This window comes from Ammodytes marinus (assembly GCF_949987685.1).
Source record: "Ammodytes marinus genome assembly, chromosome: 20".
In the NCBI taxonomy this organism is placed as follows: Eukaryota; Metazoa; Chordata; class Actinopteri; order Uranoscopiformes; family Ammodytidae; genus Ammodytes; species Ammodytes marinus.
In genome coordinates, this window is record NC_137224.1 from 11,307,647 (window position 1) to 11,326,861 (window position 19,215).

At 41.3% G+C, this 19,215-nt stretch overlaps 1 protein-coding gene across 1 annotated transcript in view; it reads left to right on the plus strand.

Annotated features, from left to right (window-relative positions):
- ngfrb (nerve growth factor receptor b) overlaps positions 1 to 19,151 on the plus strand; it is a 31,625-nt gene extending 12,474 nt beyond the window's left edge. The window contains exons 3-6 of the mRNA XM_080049235.1: positions 2,507 to 2,863; positions 13,359 to 13,626; positions 14,297 to 14,457; positions 15,488 to 19,151. Of these exons, the coding sequence (XP_079905361.1) occupies positions 2,507 to 2,863; positions 13,359 to 13,626; positions 14,297 to 14,457; positions 15,488 to 15,837 (1,136 nt within the window). The 3' untranslated portion in view covers positions 15,838 to 19,151. The remainder of the gene's footprint in view (positions 1 to 2,506; positions 2,864 to 13,358; positions 13,627 to 14,296; positions 14,458 to 15,487) is intronic.
- The last annotated feature ends 64 nt before the right edge of the window (positions 19,152 to 19,215 follow it).

Below are 19,215 nucleotides of genomic sequence, written 5' to 3' on the forward strand. Positions count from 1 at the left end.
GCTTCATTTAGTGAAGGTAGTTAACCCGGGCCTTGGCTCACACAAAAGGAGGAGTTTTGGATGAATGAACAGATGAGTGGAGAGATGAAACAGAGCAAGTACAGCTGTACAGCTGGAATGGAGACAAGGCGAACTTCTCACCCAACAGCACACATACACACACACACACACACACACACACACACACACACACACACACACACACACACACACACACACACACACACACCTTATGCTGGATACAGTCAGGAGTCCTTTTATGGGTGTTGAAAACAAAGCGAAGAATTGTAAGACCGGAGGGGGAAAGTACTGTTATGATATGATATGCTGAGCCAGGAAAAGAGCGTCTGTAACCCCCCACTCCCTCACCTCCCCCCTCCTCCTTCTATCCCCCGCTGCAGGCTAGCGTTATTAATGTATTGACTTGCATTATTGATGCATGGCATTATGATAATGGCTCTGAGAGCACTCATGGGGAGTCTGAGTGTGTGTGTGTTTGAGGAGTGTTGCAGGAGATAATGGGGGTGAGGGAGGGGGGAGTGGGGGTAACAGTGTATGACAGGCGGGAGGGAGGGAAGATAGTTTGTCCACTTCCTAAAAAGACATAATTAAACCGAAAAAATGTGAAGGAGCCACATTTGACACCAGCAATTTAGGACATTCATCTCAAATAACATAGTCTCTGCTTTCTGCTCGGTCGCTCTTCATTTATCTCTCTGTCTCAGTGTTTCTGCCTCCGTCCGTCTGTCCTCATCTCTGTTTTAATCTCTGCATCATAAGAGTGTTCACCCTGGTTGGTGGGCCAGTGAAGCAGACCGTTAACTTAATACACTTTGCTATGAGACGGTGCTGCAAAGGGTCCTACATGCCAAGCCAAGCCTCCTTGTAACCGCAAACAGTTTAGTTCAGTTTAGTTCACCTTCATTTAGAGTTTCTACAGGAAGTTTACTGCAAGAATCAATTCATCATTTAAGCCATTTTTTTAAGCCAAAATCTCAAACATTCTCTTCTACGACCTTTTACAATGTGCCTATTTGCAAGTTTTCTTTGCCTACTATGATGATAAATTGTATTATGTTTAAAGTTTTGAGCGTTGGTTTGAAACAACAAGCTATTTACAGACATCATTTCAGACATGGTAAATTGTCAATGTTTGCAATTTCAGGCATTTTATAGGCAATCAGGGGGGGGCGCCCTTAGCTCAGTTGGTAGGGCGTCCCCCCTCCCCCAGCAGCAGACCCAGGTTTGATTCCCGCCCGCGGTCGTTCTCTGCATGTCACTCCCCTCTCTGCCCCATTTAACCTCTGTCTCTTCACTCTATCAATAAAGCATGAAAAATGCAAACAAAAATCAAAGAAAAAAAGAAAAAAAAAATTAGCACAGTGATCAATAATAAAAACCGTAGTTGCAGTAGTAGTTGTTAAGTTAAGGTGAAATGATCTCAAATTGGTTCCTCAATGGACCTTGGCTGAGGCCGGATCTGGAATGAACTATTTATTTCATTGTTGATTAATCTCCCAATTATTGTCTTGTCTAATCATTTGGTTTATAGAGTAACAAAAAAAGAAGTCATCACAGTTTCCTATCGGCCTGATATGATGTTATCAGTTCACTTGTTTTGTCCAAAAATCACTTCACGGCAATAAACATTAAATATCTCATCACATAAACACAATAAGGTTAAAACTGGGACGATTTAGCAATAATCAATACAGTTGCCTATGATTTTTCTGTCACACACACACACACACACACGCACACACACACACACACACACACACACACACACACACACACACACACACACACACACACACACACACACAAGCTGCTCTTACAAATAGGTCTGTTGCATAATTTAGTGTGTTTCCCAGTACTCATCCCAGCCGAAATACAATTCCATAAAACATGCAATATTGATTGTGTCCTCTGCAGATAAATCTGTCCTAGGAAATCTTTTCAATGTACAAAACATTCATGAAATATGTGATTTTTATGAGTTCATCGTCTAAATGATTCTTTTGAAAGAAACATGTTGTTGTTGCTGCTTTTGCATATTGTTGAGAACCTTCTCTTGCCTAGAGTGACCTTTATACAGCTACACACCAACCAGTGTAAATGACATTCAGACTGAATACCCATGTAAGTGTGACTTTGAAAAGCTGCATCTAAAAATGTTCACTACCAAAAAAAGCAATTCCGAAGTTGAGAAATAACACGCGCAACAATTCCACTTGGATGCACTTGAAAACAAATGTAATATTAGATTATTATGGTAAAATGCACATATACACCACACACATTCTTCTTCTATACAGAATTTTTAACAGTCGTCAAGACATTTGTGTTGACTATCAAACTAAAGTAAAAACATTTACCTGACCTTTAAACGAATGTCATAATACAGTATTGTGCATGTGCTGTAAATGTTTTTAAAGGGAAACAAAAGTCCAACTTATATGTCAGATAAAAAGTGAAGTTGCTCATTTTTTCCCTCTCCTTTCAGGTGAAACCTTCTCAGAAATCTTCAGTCACACTGAGAGATGTCAGGTCTGCACAGCATGCACAGGCCTGCTCCGCATGAAGGCGCCCTGCACGGACTCCAACGACGCCACCTGCGTCTGCAACTACGGCTACTATCTGAACCAACTCTCACAGCGCTGTGAACCCTGCACCAAATGTCCTGAAGGCCAGGGCATGCTGTATAGCTGTGACTATGACCATGACACGACGTGTGAGGAATGCAACAGGGACACCTACTCCGACCAGGACAGTTCTCGGGAGCCCTGCATCCCCTGCACCACCTGTGACGAGGAGGAAATGTTACAGGCCTGCACCTCTGTCACCGATACAGTTTGTCAAGGTAAGACAAATGAAATCACAGATGCTGATAGATCAAGTCACCATATGTACCTGTTACATTAAGGATATGCTATACAGAAGCATGTACAGCTCTAGAAAGTGGACAGCTACATGCTTCTGTTTATGCTACATTTGGTGTCTGCTCTAAGGTCATCTTCACAAATGTATAAAAGGCATGGACTGTAGCCTACATCACAATTTCAGGCTGCACGCCGACCATCGCATTGGACACAAGCAGGTCACCCAATTCGGCTACATGGATGAGTAATGTTCAACTTTAAGTCTTAGTTGGACATTTTTGGGAAAAATACAGTTTTTTTCCGTCTGGCCAAGAGTCAAATGATTGAGTATGTGCGGCAAATAAGTAGCTACAGCCGGCTGGCAGCTAGCTTAGCTTAGCACAAAGACTAGAAACCAGGGAAAACATCTAGCCTGACTCTGTCCAAATGTTACAAAATTCCACTCTTTTGCACCTCTAAAGTTCACTAATTAATATGTGTGTATCTCAACGTCAGAATTGTTGTCACCGTGAGGGTGCAAGGTAAAAAGGCTATGACTCCAGGAAATGGTATAAATCTGTCTAACTCATGCCAATGAAGCTCTTACATATCAACCCAATTCTTTAAGAATAAGAGCTTTAACAAATCACACGTCTCATGCGTTGGCCGCCATTTATGCTTAAATGGCATCCTGATTTATTTTTGCAGCTATTTAGCAAATGGCTGTGGGATGACCCTATCTAAACACTGGGCAAGTTTATCATGGTCTTCTGAGCAGAGCCATGTAGAGTTGAATGACTTAAAGAATGGAGTGTATCGCCCAGGGTCACGATGGCCTGAATAGAATCCATGAGGGCAGATATTCCCTGTCCATCACTGTACGGACCGTACGATGAGCTGGACGTTCACAATGTAAGCCTCATAATAAGATCATCTCAGTTCGACATTGTAGACTGTATTGCGGGCCGACTAAATGCCACGACAAAGCTCGACTCATTGTCTTCTCGGATTTATCCCAAAGACAGATACAAAGACCACACTCTTCCTATTGGTAGGGTTTGAAGGAAGGTCATATCTCTGAACGGGACTCTGAATTTCTTTTTTATCATTGCACCCTGTGAGTATCACACCCCAAATCTCGAAATTCCTTACGACTGCAGTCACTGCTCATTCCAATGACCTGATGCCTCACAGATTAAATCAACGCTTTTGTGAAATGACAATAAAAGGCTGTGATCAGCCATGCCTTCTGTTGGGCCAGCGGTTTGAAGGATGTTTGTATCACAGTGGTGAAGACAGAGCAAGTCTCAGGCTAATAGGGAGTCTTTTGTGCCTCTCCCATGATCCCATTTGGCCTTGGAGGGCTTTCAGTGCAGCCCTTGGGGCTACTTGAAGGAGCTAGTGATGAGTAAAACAGACTAATGTAGATTTGCCCTGCATATAATTTGTGACTTTGTTTTTAGAGTGTTTGTGCTGCTTGAATATTCACTTCACTTATACTGGAAGATTTGAGTTGGTAACCCTTTTCAATAAGGGTACATTAATTAACGCTATGCTTAATAAACATTAACTAAGCATGAACTAACCGTAATAGTTAACTAAGTGTAGTTCATTTCTTACCAAGCATTGACTTACCGTAAATAACTAATCATTAACAGTTAGTTAATGCTCAATAAGCATAATAAGCATTAACTAAAGATTAAATAACAGTTGATTAATGTATCATTGTTGTAAAGTGTTACATTTGATTTATTTAAAGGATTTAAGGTCATGCTCTTGCAATTAAAGTTGGTAGCTTGTTTTGGATTAAAACCAATGTTTAACCCTCAATATGTCACACACAACCAACTGAATTTCCACCGGCTTTTTGTGATACCAAAGTAATTGCTTGAATGATCATCAGTAGATAGTTTATCTTGTTTGCCAATGTTAGCCACTGGTAAGACTTGTTTGGAAAACTAAAGGGTATATTTTCATATTTCTACTCATGCTCAATGCAGAAAATGAGATGTACGGGTGGGGAGGCTAAGTTTATCCACAGAGCTGGGCAGAGTAATGAAAGTAATGTAATTAGAGCTATAACTAATTCGCTTTGCTTACAGTTATCAAGGTACTTGCCCGACACTGTCTTGATGATCACCCACATGGTCACTCAGCCTGTACAATGTGAACATACGAGTGGTAGGGATTGATTTTGGCCACGCACAGTCGCACAAAGAGATTGAAACATAAGATTAATCAATTGCACAGTGTCTGCCCAGTTCATAACTAGACAATGACCACAATGATATACAGAAAAAGTAACTTGATAAGCAGAAGTGGACACTAAATGCACTGATGCTTTTATATTAAGTGCACCGATGCTGAAAATACAAGCTTCCATTGAGGACTTTTGTTTTCTATGGAGGGGTGGATTCTTCCAAAATCAAGATCTAAGGAGCCAGAACTCCAACACTAAAACATCCTTTGAGATATCTAATGGAGTAATAGGTCATGGTGAATGTGAATTTGCTGCTATTCCAGGCATGACCGCCGTGTATGGGCTTCATCATCATATGTTATCCTCACTCTAACTCAATCATGTGCTCTTTATTTCTAATGTAATCTTTTTACCCAAGCACGAGCGGTATCAGCACTTACAAATCTGTAATGCTGCCAGACGTCCATGTCCATTAGTTTTTTGGAGTCAGGCGACACACAGGCCCTGAAGGCTGAACACACAGTCAGTAGTAGGGTGAAGGGAGAGAGAGAGGAACACGCAGAAGCCCACTGCCCGTGAAAAAGACAAGTCGGAACATGAGGCACATGGAGAAATAGTTTAACCGAAGGTGGAGAGACCGGAACATCACCTTGACTGTATACTGTGTGGTTATCCTTGGAGAGAAAGCTGGATTAACTGCAGTTACTGTTTGGATTATATCTGACGTTAGGCCAGTGATGAATTTTTCCCTTGTGACAATTTAGCAACCCTTTATGTGGATGCTATAGCTCAGCTGATATGATGTGAAGGGAAAATCCAATTTCCTCCCAACACTTCCAAAGGGATTAGTGGTTTGTTTTGAGTCTTATTCAAGGAAAGAAAACCCCTTTTGCTCTTTTCCTCTCCCTGTGTTGTTCAAATACACTTATACCGACCAGGCTTTGTCAGACTAGACCCACAGAGTTGAGGGTCTGAAACTGAAGGCAAGATACTTATCTAAATAAGTGTGATATGACTTCCACTCTTATGCAGGCCGCCGAGCAAGGTCAGAGGTTGAATGTCATGGGAGGCTTGTATACGCGGAGGGGGTCTTAGTGGAAAGATCAGGCAGTGTAAGATTTCCCCTAGGGATGGGCACTGAACAACATGGCACAATCTGCACAAGCCATTCAGGGGTCACCGCAACACAAATGGGTCAAATAAAGTTGATTAGAGTTTTCATTAAAAGCCTTTCAAACATCCACGTGTTATACTGTATGGGTCAACCTTGCCTGCTAGAAAGTATGTGTATCTGCAACAGATTTACGACTGCAAATATGTTTTTGTAGAAAATGTGATGCAGCTGAGATAACATTTTCTATTAACATAATGAAGAAATGTGACATAATGTATCTTTCAAATCACAAAATATCGTAGCAGCACAATGTTCCCATCCAACAAATGTATGCTTTGCCAAAATATCGTCCTGCGAAACAATATTTGCTCAACCCATGCTTTGTTAAACTCCTTTTTTATAATTGTCCCCATGTCTTAATTAATGCCAATCAGATATAGAAGGGGTTGCTCTGCAGAGGAAAGGGCTGGAAAAGAAACTGCTGTGTAATATGGCTGATAATGATAGGATTGGTTACATAGCAATGCCTGTCAAGTCCTGGGAGAGACTATATAAAAATGCATTATCAATAGGAGTGGCCAACCAAGCTAACACTCTGTGACAAGACCCTTTCATATAACATGGTTTAAGTTGAATGAGCAATAATGGAGATTGACAGAGTAGTTGCTGCCTGTCCTTATCAGTCTGAGGTTTTGGCTTTGTGCCCTCGAGTATAGTGGGAATAATGAAGACTTTCACTATTCAACCCTGTTCACTCTTGAGATTGCGTCCAAGATTGAGTGTGCATATGTGGACTGACCTATCACCTCAAGCCTTGGTTTCTGGTGCTTTTGGCAAAAGGGGCAACAGGTTGAGGTTTGCAGCACACATGCAATTACATGATTCATGCACACACACGTGCTATGACGAAGTCCAAAGGAAAACTCAAATTTGAGTCACAACACACACACACACACAGAGCCATATGCATGCAGACGGGCACTGATATTTCGACTGCTATGCACGAATTGAAATGAATGAGATGACTTATTGAACATTTATGATCTGAGACAGCATATGGAAGGAAGAAGGTGGAAGTAGGTGTGGTTAAGAGGTAGCGGGGGAGGGGGAGGGGGGGGCAAGTGCATTTGGTTTTTAAATTGATAGGTGAGTAGGAGGAGGGAGCTGTTTCCTTCCTGAGTTGGGGTTGACCTTAACGATCGACAGGCTGCCCTCCAGAAATCAGAACGCATAATCTGCTAACTAGCCCCATGCACAGCACGCAGGGCCACACCAGTTTGCCTAAATCAAGATGTTAATAAAGGTGGAGGAAGGGTAAACATTGAGGGTAGGATGGAGAAAAGTTAAGAAAAGGAAGACAGGAACGAATGAGGTGAAGGGGCTTTCTTTAAATAGTTTGTGTTTGTCTTGTCACCGGTGTGTGTGCATTTGATTGTTCATAGCCAGTTAGGCCTGGTATTATACATGTGATATAGTAACTTTATAACAAATTGTTATTTTGTTTGCAACAATATGTTTCATAATACAAAAACAAAAGGCATTGCCTTTGAATTTGATGAAGTACTATTTCAAGTAACACGTTTTTGTATGGGTTGCTGGAATCTAAATAGGGCCTTTAACATAAGCCTAAACTTTGATAATGCAGTATCCAGGACTGGCCTCCTTGGTTGTGGATGTTATGCTGGTAAAGATTACTAGTGTAAGCAATCAAGACAACTTTTGCAGCCTTCATAAGTGCAGTTTAATCAATTTCTTTAACTTTTGCTCTTGTATCTTTGGTTTACCGTGCTTAGTTATGATTGCTAAGCTGATTAGAGAGTCACTGTCCATGGCAGGGGCTTAGGGAACAGTTCATTCCATCAAGCATTTGACAGGCAGTGAAAGAGGTGACAAATGGGAAAAACGATAAAGGGTAAAATGCCATCGACATTTCTGATTTCCAGCATCCAAAGCATTTCCGCATCAATAGCTGTGACTGAACCCCCAACCCCAGACTAAACAATTCACCGTCTTTGTATTGCACAGTCACTCATTGTGTGACTATAGCTTGTTCTCCACACATCTACTGACTTATATCACCACTGACTATGGCCACAGTTGACCTTCTCTCTTTAACCCTATTGCTCCCTGCGACACACAGTATGAGCATTGTAATGACGGAAGTAAGTTTTAAAGTTGATTGTGTCTTTTACTCGACTGCCAAACAAGAATCAAGCCCTTGTGGCCTAGGCTCGGTCTCCCGAAGTCGCCTGCCATCCGGGCAGTAATTCACCCCCCGACATTCCGGGGGACATTTTTGGAGGTATCTTGGCATGAGTGGGCCATTCTGGTCCAAGGGTGAACACAACACTTGCGCTTTCGCTCGTGCCGTACATTCATTGACCAAAGTTCTGCTTGGAAGGTCGGGGTTTTTTCCTCGTGAGGATTTACAGGATGTATCGGTGATTGTGTCACTGCTGAGCCAAGTTCTTTTTCCCCCCTGTGAGAACATACTGTGGCATACCTAATGAAAACAATGTCCAAAATAATGTAATGTATTTCTTTCAAATGTATTTACAGAAATACATTACATCTTTTAAACCATTAAAAAATAGGTGCTTTGGTAGGAAGTTGCACACTAAATTTGAACAAAAACAGTGTAGCGAGGTGCAAATCCAAAGCTGAACTGTAAAACTGATTTTTTTTTAAACACACCAGCGATGACAATGAGAGCAGTACACAGGGAAGGGAATAGAGAGCTGCAGAAAAGAAAGAAAGAGATGGAGAAAGCTTCAAAGAGCAGACAGAGGGAGCAGATGCTGAGAATGTGGCCTGGTCGATAAAGGCGATGGAGTTACTCCTCTGTGCTCTAGGGTTTCCCTGGTTGACCTCTACGAGTGCTGATCACATACTGCCGCAGAACAGGCACACACCCACACACATACGCACACGTACGCGTACGCGCACACACACACACGCGCATAGACACACACACACAAACAAACACAGGTGTGCACACATAAACACCCCGTACAAATACACAAACATGCGTACACGGCCCGTGGGGTGTTTTCACTCTGGAGCACGTGGGGCAGAAAAATGAGACAGGTCATGTCAGGTAGGAGCAGAGCCAGAGGCCTCAAGGAGAAAAGGAAAAATTTGGAAAAAAAAAGGAAGAGATGGTGAAACAAATCATAGATGTTGAAAGAGGATCAAAAAAGCAGGTTCATCAGCATTCTTCACATATCAGCCATTGATTCATCCACTTGTGCATGTTGTGACAACATAAAAAATATCCGTCCTTGGTGAAGGCGTTTCAGGTTTTCGTCGGGCAGGTCTTGGCAGCAGTCGGTGCTCTGGAGTAATGACATGTAATAAAAAAAAACTTGCTTGGGTTGGAGGAGGCCCCTCATTTCCTTTCTGTTAAACTCCAAAGTAAGCTTTTAAAGTATAAGGTGTTGAAACTGCAACAACACCTGTTTTCCGGTATCTGTTTGCAACAGATTAGAATTATGGGTAACTCAGAGGTGGCTGCTACCCCACACATACACAAGGACTTCAACACAAAATACACACTAACACACATTACCACTGTATGCGTATACACTCATGTGATGGCGCATAACAACGATACAATAAATCGATTATTGACATTGGTAACAGTTTAACTAACCTGTCATTTTGACAGCTTTGCATCTTTCAGGTTTAATTATCTTAATGACAAGCTGTTTACACAGTTGTAACGACAAAAAAAGAAAAGAAAATGGGATTTCCAAATACTGTACGAAAGCATGAGGTTTGAGTTTGTAGAGTGCAGGGATCAGTGACAGAGTTTTTCCTATTGGACATGAAATATCCATATTATTCTGTATCTCATAGTGTTGCTGTCTAGTAAAAAACATATATATATCCAAAATGTTTACTTGTTTTACACTTTCTTTTATATAAATATATATAGATAGATATGTATATAGATATACAGTAGTTGTTATTTTTGCAGAACATTAAAGAATTGTCTTAAACGACAAAAGAGCATTTGATCAGTTTATCTGAACGCTTTTTTTAACATAATTTACATGGTCTTCACAGGACAGAGATACATGTTAACCCACATTTTAGGGCATTGGATATTTTTAATGTGGCCTAATGAAGTTTAATTACTCATGTTTTGTGTAAATAACGTAATAAATATCTCGGCTTCCAGACTGATACATCAATGGAGGAGGGTACTCACATTCTTCCTCTTCTTTATGAGATTATACATGTAGCTCATGACTTAATGTCACAGTAAAGGGGGATTCGTTGCTGATTTGATCATTTAAATGTCTCAACATGATGACTTTCCGACTATGAGCAAATACCCACGACCCACTGAGCTCTCTCTACAGTAGAGTAGCTGAGCTCAGCAGGAGAAGGTCACTCCCATCTGAGGCCAGACCATCCATCCAATGTGAGAGGTTGAGTGAGTGGTTCATTAAAGGCACATAGGGCCAGTTTTACTGTTAATCATAGAGGGAGGGAGGGTAAAGATGTTTAGGGTTAAGGGAGATTGGATTGTTGAAATGTGTTAAAAGATATAACCAGGATGATTGGACGACAACAATGTTGTGTTTACCATAAAGGGAGGAGCTCCGGGGGTGGTGGAAAGGAGGGAATTAAAGGAGGAAACGCTCTGTACCAAATAACCATATCAGAATGACAGAAAAGGAAATGTCTGGTATGAGCGAGCCAAAGTGTTGCCAGTGGTAAAATGGATAATGAGAGGATTGAAGGGTGAATAGATCGGGGGGTAGTACTTGTGCTGGACAAAGAAGATTTCTGTCAATGAATGGTGTCTGGTTTCGAGTATGTGTGTGTGTGTGTGTGTGTGTGTGTGTGTGTGTGTGTGTGTGTGTGTGTGTGTGTTGATGGGGGGCAGGAACAGTGGAGTGTAGAAAGACAGACAAGCCTTGGAGGTGATGGTGATGGTGATGCTCACCCAGGCCCACCCATAGATCCAACCCTGGCACTTACATTACCCAAAATGCAACTCAACTAGCAGCAGTTCTGTATGAGCCTCGGGTGTGTTATGATAGTAGTGGCTAATGGGGCCTCAACCCCCTAGCCCTTTAAGCCAGGGTGAGCAGCGTGCTACAGATGTCTGGCAATTCCACGCCCCCCATATTTTTTATATTTATATTCATTAATTCATTAAACTTTGCGTTGATTTTCTGGATCCACAAAATACTTTACACAACTCATTTCATATAAGAATTGTACTCCCAAAAAGCTGTAAAGAGACACCAATGTGTAAAATCAGTGTTCCCCTTGAATGACAGCAGACAGTAGGAGGGAGAAGGTGTGAATAAGGTTGTGTGCTGTGCCAATTGAGCTTAGAGCACCTGGAAGGCATTTAACAGGAGTGCACGGCTCATTAAATCCATCTGAAAGAGGCTTAACTTACCTGGCAGTCGAGGGAGGAAGCTGGTTGGGAACTGATGCTATCAAATTAGCAGCAAGAGAAACACAAAACAGGTTTCCTCGGCACGTGTCACAAATCTGGCACAATGAAATACGTAGATAACCCCGCAGGGCAACCTATTTCCTGTCGGTAATACGACAACAACATCATCATAAGACTTATTTTTTGTGGTTGAAAAAATCAATGGCTTTACAGGATAGATATTAAGATTGATGGACATCAAGCACAATAAGTTAATAGGATGTTCAGTATATTGGGTGTTGCCATAAAGTACTTATCACATCCTCAAAATTCCTTCAGCTAAAAGCCTCACGGCAGCTCCGTGCATCCATCTAAATAGGCTGTCATTAAAAATGTTTTCGCCTCATTAGTGAGAAATGGCCTTCTTACATTTAGCTGCTCTCCTGAGGTATTTGGAGGCTTCGAAGCCAACGGGATGGTTTCCTGTTGATGATGTGAGTAACTGTAAGTAAGTGACAGGCGGGGATAGGTTTCCAACATCCGCGGTGAGGAAGGAACATGTCTGCTTAGAGTTAATGGTCGCAGGAAAGTGGGTTGGACTGGATGGACCAAATTGCTCTTATTCTCTTTAATGGCTCCCTCGAGGAGGGTAGATGACCAAGTGATGTGGGATGTTATGTGTGTGTGTGTGCGCGCGCGCGCGTGTGTGTGTGTGTGTGTGTGTGTGTGTATGTGTGCTTGCTGTTTGTGTTTGCAGCTTGAGTGGCATTTCTGGTTACACAGGCTATGGTGGATAGAAGCATTAGCTTGAAAACACACACGGCTGGTCTGTCTGTCATATTTAAATCTTGGATACCATTTTCCAATCATGACTTGGAGCTTAAAGGTGAAGTAAGCGGTTAATCTATGTTAATATAAGTGTTAAATCGCTCTTTATTCATAAAGTGATCATTTACATAATGTGCGCGTTTCATAAAGCCGATCTCTCAGTCAGCTGCTCTGTATGTAATCGGCAAATAAACTTATTGGATGATCCCGAAATGTATATCCAATCACAAGAGAGAACGCTATAAACCGAAACCCGTCTCACTCATGGTCTCACTGCTGGTGCACGCCAGAGCGACAGATGGGTGAATGTTTATGCGCCTACAATGGCGGAGCAGGTAAAAATCCTTCCCAATGTCTGTTTTGATGGTTTTTATCATGTTTTATCACACTTATGGATCTGAGATGATGCTAGATAACTCGCTACTTGAAGACCGCAGTGCATTAATGTGGTGACGTAGGGACGAGCGAGGGGACTGCTAACTGCAGTAACTGACAGGAAGTTAGCTAAAATAACCATTCCGCTTACAGCACCTTTAACATATCCCGATCTCCAGGGTATCAAAGACTTTACAGCATCTCTCTCCTTCTGCTGCTACTGATGGTGGGGCAACCTTTGGCCAAGAGGAGTTTTTCTCAGAGGTCTTTGAGGGGAAAGGAAAGCCTATTGATTCAATAAGATATGAAGTTGCTTCTTGACATCTAGTTGTTAGACTGATGGGGACACAATTGCCAGAAGTTCTCCATTTCAACTTCAATATTGGACTTATCTCAGTGTCATGTTTACAGCTTGTTTCCACTGCGAGCGGCAAGTGCCTTGTGGCCTTAAAAATCCATTGGGTTTTATTGTCTTTTTTCTTTCTCTAACGTTACAGTAGATGCAATTGTTATAGCAGTTATTACATTTTCACAAGGTTCACGTAGAAATCTCTCTCCATGCCTATTTCTCTTTCACAGTGACTTACCTCCCAGTGTCTCCCACGTCGTTTCTGGGTTCCTCCATGTCGCCCTATGATGACTTTCTAACAGACGGACCCCCACCAGATGGACCGCCCCCAGACGGAGCTCCACCAGAGGGCCCTACAGAGAGCACCACCACCACCACCACTAATGGTGACTCCAAGGAGCCTCTCTACCCAGGTCTGAACGACAAACTCATCCCCATCTACTGCTCTATCCTGGCAGCGGTTGTGGTCGGCCTCGTGGCTTTCATCATCTTCAAGAGGTGAGGACAAAAGATGGGTGAAAAATACATCACAGTATTGTAATTCTTTGTTGAGTTGCCCTGAAAAATGCAAACATGGCAGTGTTTTATAAGAACAAGTCGCTGGTAGACAGACATTTTGACATGTTTTTAGTTGGAGAAAATTCAAGAAAATGTGATTTTCCTAATATGAGGGACTTTGCTCAAATCCATTTACTGTAATCTTTTACTTCTTCAGGTAGGAGCAGGTATAAAGTTGTATAATACAGTACTATATTGCAAGTCTTATATAAGAAATTCAAAATAAAATAGCAGAAATAAGAAAAGTAATTCCAAGCAATCCTGACTGTTGCTTGGAAAGTAACTGCTAAATATATATAACTACTAAAGCCGCACAGGGCTTGTGTCACAACGGTGTTATTTTAGGGCTTAAACACTGTGTGATGTTGTTTGTCTTGGGAGGACAGTCTCTTGACTACACTTACAGATGAATGTGTCTTTACTCTTTACAAAACTGATAAATAATGGTAAATAATGTTAAGATGGTAGTTTTCTTTTCAGTTTATAGTCAATATACTGAAGATTTCCCCAGACAAATACAGTACATACTGTATAGTTGATTACTTCCTTTTTTGTGAGTTGAATTGTTCTTCTCTTTCTTTTGTCTCTCTTGTGACTCACTTTCATTCAGGTGGAACAGCTGTAAGCAGAACAAGCAAGGAGCCAACAACTGCACAGCCAACCAGAACCAGACGCCGTCGCCCGAGGGAGAGAAGCTGCACAGTGACAGTGGCATTTCTGTGGACAGCCAGAGTCTGCAGGAGCAGCAGGCCCAGACTCAGGCACAGACAGGTAACACACTAATACCTGGGCAGACACAGAGGCCGCCTCTTTAAGGCCAAGTGATCATAGCTCTCTCATTTATCAAACTATTGCACTTGAATTGGGCGTGGGGATATTTCAGCTCACAGTCAGTGTTTATCTAGCACGGACTTCCTCTGGTAATGAGTTTCTTCTAATTCCACAGGTAAGTATGACCTGAATTTTGGCTTGCTGTGAACGTACACACATAATGTCCCACGTGTCAGTTGAATGTAAAGTGTTTCCCCTCTGGAATGAGGTGGCTGGTGGCTTCATCAACTCCACCTTGAATATGACCTTTACAAGTTACCGTGGCAAATCAGCAAACAAGGATTACATCGCTGACAGAGCTACAGTGTTTGTCTTCTTGGCAGCACGTGCTCCTGGCAGACCTGCCCTGACAAACCAGTTTGAGAGACTTTACGACATTTAAAACCACATGTTTGCCCAGGTTATGGACAAGTGGTACAATCAGGAGAAAATAGTTCTGAGCAGTTTTAAAAAAAAAGTTTAAATAGTATCTTAACGGGGTAATAGTTGAGATTTATGGAGGCACTTAGGTGCTTAACAATTATCGCTGTAGACTCTTGTGGACAGTCAGACAGTGTGTAATGATGTTTTAATGGAACTGGTGAGTCAGAGAGGCTATCGCTGTCCATGCATTGCTTTTTTTATTTCACAACAAACCGCTATTGCTGCTGCTGGAAATGAGCAACCCATAACTTTCCTTCCATAAGTAATTAGAGTCAATTGAAAAATATCATAAACAGGATGTAGGCAAGATCTTACTGCGATACATTAGTCAAAAAAAACTTTCAGTTTGTGTTCATTCTAGCGGTAGTGTTTTTAAGACGCCAGCTGTTGTTCCTGGGAGAGTGTACCCTGACAAAGGCATTAAGAAAAACTATATAGAAATAGCGTCTTATTTATCGTAGCTACTTCAAGCTAAAAATACTCAAATAGAATAAAATACTTTTTTTTAATGAAATGACACGAACATGTTCTTTTTCACCCGCTGCAGTGGTCACCATGGATGAAGAGCCCTGTCTGCTCCTTCCTCTCCACACCAGAGAGAAAGTGGAGGAGCTGTTGTTCAGAGGCGGAGGAGGAGGAGACGACGACTGCGATCACATGGAAGACAGCGACTGGTGCAACCTGGCGGGCCTCCTTGGGTACGAGGAGAAGCGTATCGCCACCTTCAGGCAGGAGGACCATCCAGTCCGCGCGCTCCTGTCTGACTGGGCTGGCAAGGACTGTGCCAGCATGGACGCTCTGTGCAAGGCACTGCGCAAGATCAACCGTGAGGACATTGCCCAGAGTCTGGTGCTAAGCCCGAATGCTTCAAAGCCCACCGCTACGTCTGTGGTGTGATTTAATAAGCTAAACAAGTGTGCAAAAAAAAACAAAAACAAAAAAAAACACCTGAACCTTAAACCTTAAATATTCTTCCACGGCCCTCCACAGCTCCACATAATTCATTCATGCTAGAATCGGCCTGAGGCTGTTAGGTAAGCAAGTCACAGTCAGTGATGGTCAAATATTATGAATCCTGAAGACATCATTTAATTTTTAATCAAAGGAGACGAAAAATGAGGAGGAGACAGAAAGTAGATTGACTGAATGAATTCTATCAGGGTAACATATTAAATCATTGCAAAAGAAGTGAAGCCCCTTCACGAAAACCATCAGGACGTTCTTTTAAACATTCCTTTGTCAAAGTTTAAAAATCTTTGGGAAGGCAATAGTCTATCACCATTCCATTTTGAGCCTGGATACCCACATGCCTTTCCACACTATCTGACATGCAGCGCGACGTCTTCTGACTTGATAACCATGGAGCTACAATGGAGCTGAATTTACTGTGGATACCTGACTATTTCATCTCTATTATTCTATTCTATACTTCTTAAACATGCATACTCAGTGTGTCCCTCCGTCATAGCATTCGTTAGCCAGTGTTGTATTTTTAAGTGTTACTTTACGAATCTATGCTACCAAAGAGGAGCGAACATCACCAAAACATACCTTACTAGCAACATTATTTAAATGCCATGTTTAAGTTGTCAGATGGCTTGTTTCTGTTAGCCTGTGAGGCCTGCATACCATACAATAGCTGGAATATTTGCAAAAATGACAACCTGAGGAAGGATACTTGGACGCATTTCAAATAAATGAATCTGTTCTCCTGCAGCGAAAAATTAAAGCAAGTATATGGTCCTATTTGAAATGCTTGTATAGGATTCAAGATATCCAGTTGCAGCACACGCGGAATGAATCTCAACTTTGGCTTCATATTAACTGATCTCCAGAAGTCTCATTCTTGTTTCCGACAACTGCTAAAAGAACTACTGGCTGGACACTGTGGGGAAAGTCATTGACTGAGGCAACATGAGACACTGTTCTATGTGCTCGGGCCTATCTGCATAACACAGGAGACCCCACACAGACTCCTTCATACTGACCCAGAAAAGGGTAGGACTTGGAATTCAAACTATACTGTATCTACATTAGCACACACCAACTACAGAAATATACATACTGGACATACAAAGTATGTAACCATGCATGCATGTACTATACCCCCTCACACACACACACACACACCACACACACACACACACACACACTTCCACACAGATCATGTATAAATTAAAGTTCTCATACATTGTAGACACAATACAATGTCAGATCCTGCCGGATACATGTACGCTATGCCCAATATAAGGGCAGTTTCTTTGAAAATGATGTCTTATGACCCATATAATTTGCCATGTGCGCAATAGATGGTGTAATGCTACCTAACAGTAAACAGCATGCAGAAAATAACAACGCACTGTCAGACAATGGCACTGATTCCAAGGAAGAACAACATGAACACACGGAATAATCAGGTCAAAAATAAATAAATCCAGGGTTTTCTATCTTTTTTGCTTAATTTCTCAGGGTATTTTGAATGATTGTTTTACTACATCAATATTTGACCAATTATTGCACCCTCTAAGTACTAACTGAACAATCTGCAGTTGTTCAAGAGGAGATACTGTGTTTACCCGAAGCAGTGATTCTAGCGACTGACAATCCTTCAAACAGGTGAATGAGAGATGTTAACGGGTGAGAGACAAAAAGAAATGAGGTGTCCGGTTTCCTTATTGTTTGTAACAATGACCTTTTGATAAAAGGCAAGTCATTGGAGACATAAGTCAAAGGATGAATTCAGACCAAGGGAAAGCGGCAACGTTTAGGATTACTTCAATGTAAAGGAAACCCAGCTATCTGCATTTGCATAAATCAGCTTGGTTAAGTATGACTTCTTCTCCTCATAGCGGTGCACCTATTTGGTTCGGATTTGTTCGGATTTTACTTTCAAAAAACTTTATTATTACATTATATGCTGCCATCTGAGGAACCCTAGCACCTGTTTGTTTTCTTTCTGTTTGGGGGAATTTTTTTGAAGGAGCAAAAACAGTTTACCATGTTAAACTTAACCTATATCACCTTCTGTTACTTTCGGGTGCAGAGTGTACATTGTTACTAACCACAGACATACTGAGCTTCATGCTGTAGTGTTACTTAAAATGAAGGTATTCTCACTTTACTCTGTAAGGGTTGTACTTTAATTCCCAACTAACAACTTTAAATGGTATTACGTTTTTACTTATTGTTCTAGATTGAAGTGCTTAAATGTGTAATTATGTCTGTTTTGCATCACAAGTGCCTGGGAGCTATTTCAGGTGCCCGCAAATGTTGTACAGTTTTCTTTCTCGCTGTTTTTGTAAGCACATCTTCTTAAGTTTTTTTCTTCGTACAATATGTATGTGAATGGGACATTGTTACAATATCAATGCTGTTCTATAGTTTTGAAGGGTAAGATGGGTAAAGGGAAGGGAGGTGCCTTTGTGACCTGGTGCAATTAGCATATTAATCACGATCAGTTGAATTGATATTGTGTGTCATTAAGACTAGACATAAATAGGGAACAAAAATTTAAAGTACCTTTATGAAGAATTGAATCTGGAAAGGCTCAGAAATGTAAAAGTTACACGAAATTGGTGTGTGTGTGTGTCCCTGTTAAATTAATACGTGTGTGTGCAGGATTGAGTAAACTTGACCCTTGCCTATTATTTTGTACTGCTTGAGGAAAATATTTTGTTATTTTATAGACGTGTTTGATATTAATAACCAGTGCCACAGAATGACCTTTCCGGAAAGCCCTTTGGTCATTTTCCTATAGCCAAGTCAACACTATCTTCAGTATTTGTAGTAGTGTTTGATTCGTTTGACAGATACAGAGATTTAATTGAGTAACAGTGACCAGACATTGAATTGCTTGTACAGTAAACCCAATTGAAGGTGAATGTGTCTTAATATTGCACTTGAGAGTGACAAATTTCCTTGCGGGGTTTGAGGGTGGAGCGAGGAAACTAAAAGGACAAGGTTTAAAAAAAGAAAATCCCTGGTTATGTTGCTCATACTGGTAAGACTGATGGTGCACCATAACTGAAATGTACATATTGTAAAAAAAAAAAATCTGAATGTTCCTTGCATACTAATACATATACTGTTCTATACATAATGTGCATTTGCAAACTTCCTACATCAAACAAGCAGTAAAACCAATAATAAAGCTCAAATCCACTCATCTCCTGTATTGATCCAACAATGCACACACAAAATGAGTGCATGCACTCATTTCTCACACACTTAATATACAGGCATATTAGTATGGAAGCCGAAGTGTTCAATATTAAA